Below are 8,133 nucleotides of genomic sequence, written 5' to 3' on the forward strand. Positions count from 1 at the left end.
CGGTTGGTGGCAGGTGGGTTATTCTTATGTCTTCTATCCATTCATCTGGCGCTCGGCATTCCTGTTTTAGTATTTTGGGAAGCAGTGCGCTCAACTCCACTTCATTTTGTTTCTCTTCTTGACGTATATGATAGAAACTCTCTCAATTGTTTTTAATTTTAAGGCTTCTTTACAGAGCTCCCACTGCTGCCCATTATGCATGCTTTTATGTGGGTCTATTTTGGCTATTTCTTGTCTTACTTCACGAATATAAAGTTCTTCCTCAAGTAGCTTATTATTCAACTTCCACATTCGCCACGAAAACTCATTTCCACGCTTAATGCATCACTCAACCAAAAAATGGTATGCAATCGACACGGCTACTGCTTCATTCCTGTCGCATTGTGGAATGATATCGACGGAAGCATAGATACGGCCTAACAGTATACATGGCTTGAGCCCTGGAATCGTGTGTATTTTACTGGGCGCTCTCCTTCCAGACACTCTTCCACGTCATCCAGGTTGCAGAAAGCAATTATTACCAACACTTCAGTGCTCCTGCCTCGGAAAGAGCGCTCATAGTTATGCGCGACTACAATTTTGTTGGTGTTAACTCTCGAATGTTATTCAGCCATTCTAGGTAAAACTTTCGCAGCCCATGTTTAAAAGCTTCATTGCTTGAGTCTTCAAGGGGCACAGCTGGCCCGTCATGCCGACAGGTATATGATCACGACGACTGAGCCAGCTGTGGCCAGCGAAGCTATCCCTGCGTCGGTCAGGTGCACACGGCAAGAATCGAAGACGAGAGGGGAAGTGCAGGTGCAATACTGTTGGCGCTACGCGCTTTAAGAAAAATAATTGGTGAGAAATGTTAAAAAATTATCGTCAGACCTAAATTTTTAAACTATATATTCTTCGCACCCGTGGCCCGCGGACTTTCTTGACATTAAACGCACAGGCTGCCAGGTCACCTGGCGGGACGAAGCGCCACCGCCTGTGCAATTCCTGCGGGATATCAGAGCCATCCTCTCAAGTCCTTCAGACAGCTATGCGGTCTTCTGATCCAGTTTCGTGAGGGCACCACCACCGTGAGATCTTTCCTGTTTCAGTGAATTGTGGTTTAGTATGAAGAAATCTAAGCCATCATAAGGTATTCGTACCTCGTACTCCGAAAGAAGCTACTGGCCTAGATTCGATAATCATCTGGCGCCACCTGATTTTCTTGGAATTCTGTTAATTGCCTTTGGCGACCATCCACTGCATTTGCTTTGCATGCCCTGCCTATACGACCGCTCAATGAAGACGCACTTGGTAGTGGTGCGTTTTCATTGAGTGGCCGTGCCCCGATCGTGCGGATGTCCTTTAATTTCGACTAGAATATCATTATTTCGAGTTACCTTTAAGGTCAACTTTACTCGCTTCCTGTCCCTTAACGTTACACTTGCCACTTTCTGTTCCGTAGCCCCCCGTGTAGTCCTAAACATAAGAGGCACCCCTTATAAAGCTTCCTCGATCTTTTCTGCTCAGTATAGGTGAGTATCAGAAAACTACAGCTTTTATAAACTTTATTCTTGAGAGATACTGGCAAACTGACATTCATGGCCCGAGAGTGCTTGGAAAATGTGCTGAATCTAAATCTGATTCTTCTAGTTATTTCCCTTTCGTGGTCCGACTCTGTGGTCACTACCTTCCCTAAGCGTAGTTTATTCTATACTTCCAGCGCCTGGCTACCTATCGTAAACTGCCGTTCCTTTCTGAGGCTGTTGAACATTACTTTAATTCTCTAAATAATAATTTTGAAGCCCACTGCTCGGCCTTGATTACCTAGGTCATTAAAATACAATCGCCCTTTGCAATCTGTCCCCCGAGGTACTTAACAAGGAACAGCGATAACAACTGAAGGTTATATTGTATCCTTTGCAACCAGAAGACGGAAACCAGAAGAAAAATCGATGTGTGTGTGTGTGTGTGTGTGTGTGTGTGTGTGTGTGTGTGTGTGTGTGTGTGTGTGTGTGTGTGTGTGTGTGTGTGTGTGTGTGTGTGTGTGTGTGTGTGTGTGTGTGTGTGTGTGTGTGTGTGTGCGTGCGTGCGTGCGTGCGTGCGTGCGTACGCGTGCCTTCTATAAACTCTCTGCCCAGATCGTAGTGCGCTGTTTCCGTTAAAGTATAAGATCATGTGCGCAGCTTGCCCCTTATTATCTCGGTTGACAACGGTTAGCAACGAGTAAATAAAGTGGTTTGCAATGCGTGTGATGCTATATAGTGCGGGGGCATGTAGATAAAAAAAGAGGTACAAAGTGCTGCCGCTAAAATTTCCCACTGGCACACTGCCGCAGTTAACCTTTAATGCGTAGAGGGGACGTCAGAGTATGGAGACACGACGAATAAGACAGTAGCATACATTATGAAGTGCTTGCAAAATGGGGTTTTCCGTTTCCACAACCCGGTTTTTTATCTTCTCCTGTCTTGCCTTTCTGAGGGCTGTCCTGCGCAATTCGTTATGTATATGAGACGATTTGGACATTCTGTGCGTCGGGAGCGTGATACCTAAGCTGCTAATCCAGCTACTTCTCATTGGCGTCTACCCAAGCGCAGCCGTACGCCTATAAATGAAAGTTATGCTGCTTCTTCAGAAACTTCATAACTGAAGAAAAATTGGTCCTGGTCCGGGGCTCTAACCCGTAAGCACCGCCTGTCTAGAGCATTTTTTTAGCAACTTAACCAGGTTGGCTAGCAGATCTACTACAGCCGTGCCGTGGTGGTGCAGTGGTTAGGGCGCTCGACTACTGTGCTCAAGGATGCAGGATCGAATTCCGGCACCGGCGGCCGCTTTTCGATGGAGGCGAAAAGCTTCGCGCCCGCGTGCTGTACGATGTCAGTGCGCGCTAAAGAACCCCAGGTGGTCCAATATCCGGAGCCCTCCCCTACGGCGTCTCTCATAGCCTTAGTCGTTCTGGAACGTTAAACTGCATAGAATCATAAAACAAGAACAGTCACACAGCTACAGAAGAATATGTACAGCTTTCTCGTTAGAACCCGTGAGCACCGCATGTCCGGGGAAGCCGCTCTACTAACTGTTTTACAGCGTTTCTAGAACGTTGGCCGTTCCTTTCGCAGGTACCATCTCGTTTTAAGGCGAAAGCATTTAATGGCTCATGCTCACGGGTGTCCATCCGTCCGTCCGTAACGCTTTCGTTAAATGGGAACTAATAAAGATAAGAGAAAAAGGAATGTTTGCTTTAGATAGAGGAGAAAAAAATAAACCTAGAACCCAAGTTTGATAGCTGTTAAGTAATTAGTTAATTATTTATAGTAATAAATATTGAATTGCATCAAAATAACGTGGACGTCGATATAGCCACGGGAACGGTGTGACGTCACATCCACCGGCATTCGTTTCCGGTCATGTCTAATAACCGGAACTGACGTTACGATGACGTCGCATACGACCATGAGGTCACGATTGGATGACGTCACATGGCGATTCACGCATATGAAGCTGACCCCCGCCGGCAGTCCGATCCAGGCGTCCGTGCGGCGCCTTTCATTTGGCGTTTTCTCGAATGCCGCACCACACAGCGAACTGAAGTAGACGCAGTGCAGCATGCATTCAATTTGGTTTACAGGAAAGAAAAGGTGCAGTATCCGTCACAGTTCTCCGCGGACACCTGAACCATGCCGTAAGGAAAAGGAGGAAGGTGGGAGTGAAAATAAGAGAAAGAGGTGCCGTAGGCTTTGGACCATCGCGCGATAGAGGCTTTCGCCTCATCGCAGTTTAGCGGTCCAAAGTGCCCCCTAGAACTTTGTGCTTCTGTTTCGCTATCAGTTTACACAAAAGTGAGCCGAGAAATATTGAAAAAGTTTGTTCTGGGTAAAAACAAAATGATACGAGCGGCACAGTTGACGGCTCGGACCGGCACGTGCTTCTTCATCCATGGCGAGACTGAGCAACAAGGGGGCGGCCGGTGAAGCAGCCTACGCGCGTGGTAACATAACGGCAAGGCTCCGAGCGAGCGCAGCTGCGACGCAAGTGTGGCAGGTGTGACGTTACGCCATATGATCCGCTGCGGAGAGGTACTGCGGATCACAAGGCGTTACGTCAAAACCTATCACACTTGAGCTCTGGTGGCTCAAGGTCAAACACGCGCCAACCTTGGGATTTGCAATGCGAGGAGTAGAGCTTCCACTAGACATTCGCTTTGCACTAGCCCGAGTATACACGGTGGTACATCATGCCAGTGCAAAGGGCTGGTTCTGACATTGTTCGCAGTTTCTCTTCCTATCCGCTTAGCCTGCAAGCACCGAGACGTGAGCTAAAGGCATACTTTTTGGCATAAATGCCCTTTTGTGTGATGACTATGTCCTAGCTTAACGTGAGCTGTACTCCTGTGCCGTTGGTTTCAGGGGTTCGAGTTAGTATTTGCCCTTCAATGTCGCTTTCAGGTTGCATAAACTGCTTGAGTGCATTTACATATAATATCGCTCGGGTACCTGACCAATCCGTGCTTTCGATTTGCGTTTGTCTGTACGGGTTCTTTGCAAGCTCTCGCGGTCTGAAGAAAAGCTCGATTGGATTGCAAGGGTGCTAACCAAACACTTTTCTGAAAAATGCTGCTTTGGTAAATGCCGTCGCTAGTCAGCATAACTTGACTACTTATAACTAATGTTTCCTAAGTATTGCTCCATGATATTTGGATGACTAAAATATAAAACTGTTATTACATCTGTCTTAATTCAGGTGATCACTGTTTGCTGGACGACTTCATACTTTTGCATGTTTTAATTGCCCCCATAGAATTGATAATCTTGTAGTGCAGCTCACTCGCAGTCAGCGTCTCGATAGTTTTTTGACGTCACGGGTTGGTCATATCACGACGTAGAGGATGTCGCCGTCTACGACTACGTCTACACCAAGAGGCTGCGGGAAACTTGGCTTCAAAATCCAGCCCTGTTGTACAAAAATTTAAGGTTTTCGAAACGTCAGCTTAGCCGCCATGGCGTCCTTCTACTGAGCACCGCTGGAATTTCGATGTCAGCACAAAATGAATAAAAAAAAAATGAATAGCTCGTTTAATGGTCGTTTTGGTACTGCTAAAGAACCTCACTTGCACAGATTTATTTTCCTTTGCGGTGACGAGAAATCGATTCTTCTCCCCTGTGGTGTACCTTAACACTTGTAGCCTGGCAAAAAAATAAAAAAGTAGAGGTCTGTAGTTGACCGATAAGTGCTAGGTAATGGATCGGAAGTCTGATGGGTGATTGATGGTTAATACTTAAACCCTAAATGAGTGATTATTAATTGACAATTAAAATATGTATAGAAATAAATAACTAAAGATAAGAATAAAGTAAACATTTAAAAATTAAAATACCAAAATAATTACCAAGAAAAGTGATCAGTCATTGCGTAGTAGTTCGTCGTGGCTAAAAAAGATCAAATGAACGCACGTTATCGCATTTACACTTAGGCGCAACTTAAGCATCATCCTAATTATTTCCTTGCTTCTCGCTTAATTCGCCGTGTAGTGGGTTTAAACAGATGTGGTTTCTACGTTGACGTATCGGATAAGCAAGCTCACTTGCGTTAACATGAATTATCACAGAAATAAAGCCCAGCTAGTAGCCTCCACTGCTACCCGGGGCGGCGTTCGCCTTCGATGCTCTGCTCCTTGCCAGATGGGTTGACGACACAATCGCATGCGTGAATCCCCTTCTGCAGAACATTTGTTCTTCAACGGAAAGGGAAACAGAGTAATTATATATCTCAGTTACTCCGCGAAAAGCAAGGTTCCCTGACCAAAAAAAGCCATCATGCACCGTCCATTCGTAAAAGATTTCTTGCAACCAGTGCTTAACTTCGGTCCTCTCCTGCAGGGATCAAGGCGATAGAAGGACCGGATGCTATTAGAAAATATTTTTAATTGAAATACCAAGCAGTGGCTGAAGAGGAAGCATGGCCTGATTAGAGGTGCGACGCGCCCGGCAACGAAGGAGGTTTGCAGAGGTGATGTAGTCTTTCATCTGCGGAAAATCTGCTATTGGTGTCGCAACTTGCAGTGGTGCCAACACTGTGATGGCATCCGTCTCACATGGCTGCTGCGGCCCTGGAGCTATTCAAAACTGGGTAACGATCCTTTTTTACAGAAGCCTAGTCCCTGCCCAGGTTTGCTTCTTAGGCGTATACTGCGCGCTTTGGTCCCCGAAATATTGGTCTTTTCTTTTTTCGACACAGTTGGTACCTCCCTTCTATCGCTGCGTCTCCGAAGGAGGTGTCGTAGAGACGGAATGAATGATTCGGTCCAATGCACTACGTTTTGCTTCTACGCAGGCCCCCGCCAGTGCCGCCTGTGCCGGTACGAATAGACTCGTCGGCACTACAAGCGCGCCGAGACTCAACCGCGGTGGCGGCCCGCAGGGAGTCCACAGCCGTGCCTTCGAGAAGGGAGTCCAGCGTCGCCTACCCGGAATACCTGTGACCCGCAACAGGACCGCTCAGCGAACATCCTCCGAGCGCAGGCTCTCACACGAGTGCTTACTACGTAGACTAGGCTCGCTTGTCTCCAGTGCACTACTGGAGACATGCCCGCCATAGAAGGGACTCGGACACTGTCGGCCTCTTGATTAGTCAGAGACTGCGCATACGGCCCAGAGTTTGCTTCACTTTTTTTTTTCGGCAAGACGCCGGCCTAAATACGCATGCGGGAACACGCAGCCAGAAATGTACAAAATACTCTACATGCTGAACCCAAGTTCCTTCACGTGCTTGTCAAGGTATGTGTAGAGTATAAATACTGAAAGCTCCCCGATAACTTCACCTGAAGCGGGGCGTGAAATACACGGAGGAGAGAGCGAGAGAAAATTTTGTTTTGCGTACTGGTTCCGTGTTGCTGGATTAGTTGAAGAGTTAAAGTTGCAGGTCATTGCAGTGGCGTGGTTACCCCACACGCGGGTGACTTAGTCCATCGGAAGTCAGTATAGTGTTGTACCGTGGACAGTAGGAGGAACTGGGAATGTGTTTCTAGCAGCGAAGGGAGGGTGGAGTAGTAGGATTTGCGTGTGAGGCATGTTGTATATTCGTACACCGTGTTGCAGGCAATGGGGTTGAGAGGCGTATGGGAAGTGTGCTACATTATCAGGGTAGGCTCCACATACCTGTTAGCGGGAGAAAGAGGGGGGGGGGGGGAAGTGGCGAAGTGATGAATAACTGCATGGGGAGTGAGTATGTTGAAGCTATAGAGGGCATAAGGCAGGGAACTGATTTAGGCTTCTCTGATAAGTCAGGTGCATGTGTGGAAGTACAAGGAACGATGCGGAGGAAATAAGGCAACTTTTGAGTCTCTGTGTCTTATGTTTGCTGTATATATGGCCTGCTCGTCTTAAAAGCAATGAATGAAAAGAAAAAGTGTACTCGGTAATGATTTAGGCTGCATGCTTCTTATGGGAAAACTTAGTCTAAGGTCCCGTTGGCATAGCGGAAGGCCCTGATATACTCGTAATGCTGTTATCTTTAGTTACAAATGAGAGGGTCGGAGGAGAGGCGCGCGCATTTGCAAGACTGACACCACTAGCGTCACTGTGAATCTCCGTCACAGCTGAAGGGTCGAAGTGGCGCAGGAGTGGTGCTGAGGTTAGACGACTTGAGCAGATTGAAAGAGGATTCGCACTCGGGGGTCCATACAAATTGCGAATCCTTATGTGGGAAAGAAGTGAGGGGGTAGGTGATTTGAGAGCGGGGGGGGGGGGGGGGGGGGGGAGCCACCAGTAAAGCGACGAAATTAAGAACAAAGTCCGAGGAAACTCCGGAGGCTTTTCTGGGTGCGTGGATTTTCGAAGCCTCATACTACAGCAATTTTTGCGGATCCGGCCTGATGCTATACTTGTTAACGAGGAAGCTAAAAACTAGAGTTTGTCGGTCTCCAAAATGGCACTTCTTTGAATGCAAAATGATTCCAGCTTTGCCGATGCATTCAAGAACAATATAGATTCTCTCATTGTGCTCTTGGAAGGTCTTGTCGGAAATGATGACATCATCCTGGTAACACATGCATACTTCCCATTTTAGGCCACGAAGTATAGTATCCATAAATCCCTCGAATGTCGTGGGAGCGTTGCATAATCCAAATGGCATCACAATTAGGTTCGTACAAAACATCTG

At 47.1% G+C, this 8,133-nt stretch overlaps 1 protein-coding gene across 1 annotated transcript in view; it reads left to right on the plus strand.

The window, feature by feature from the left end:
* Nucleotides 1-7,658, plus strand: part of LOC146203363 (uncharacterized) — a 196,644-nt gene extending 188,986 nt beyond the window's left edge. The window contains exon 6 of the mRNA XM_084585538.1: nucleotides 6,307-7,658. Coding sequence (XP_084441664.1) covers nucleotides 6,307-6,454 — 148 coding nt within the window. The 3' untranslated portion in view covers nucleotides 6,455-7,658. The remainder of the gene's footprint in view (nucleotides 1-6,306) is intronic.
* Nucleotides 7,659-8,133: the final 475 nt, after the last annotated feature.

Source organism: Amblyomma maculatum, chromosome 1 (genome assembly GCF_055883805.1).
Source record: "Amblyomma maculatum isolate TAMU_Amacu chromosome 1, ASM5588380v1, whole genome shotgun sequence".
NCBI lineage: Eukaryota > Metazoa > Arthropoda > Arachnida > Ixodida > Ixodidae > Amblyomma > Amblyomma maculatum.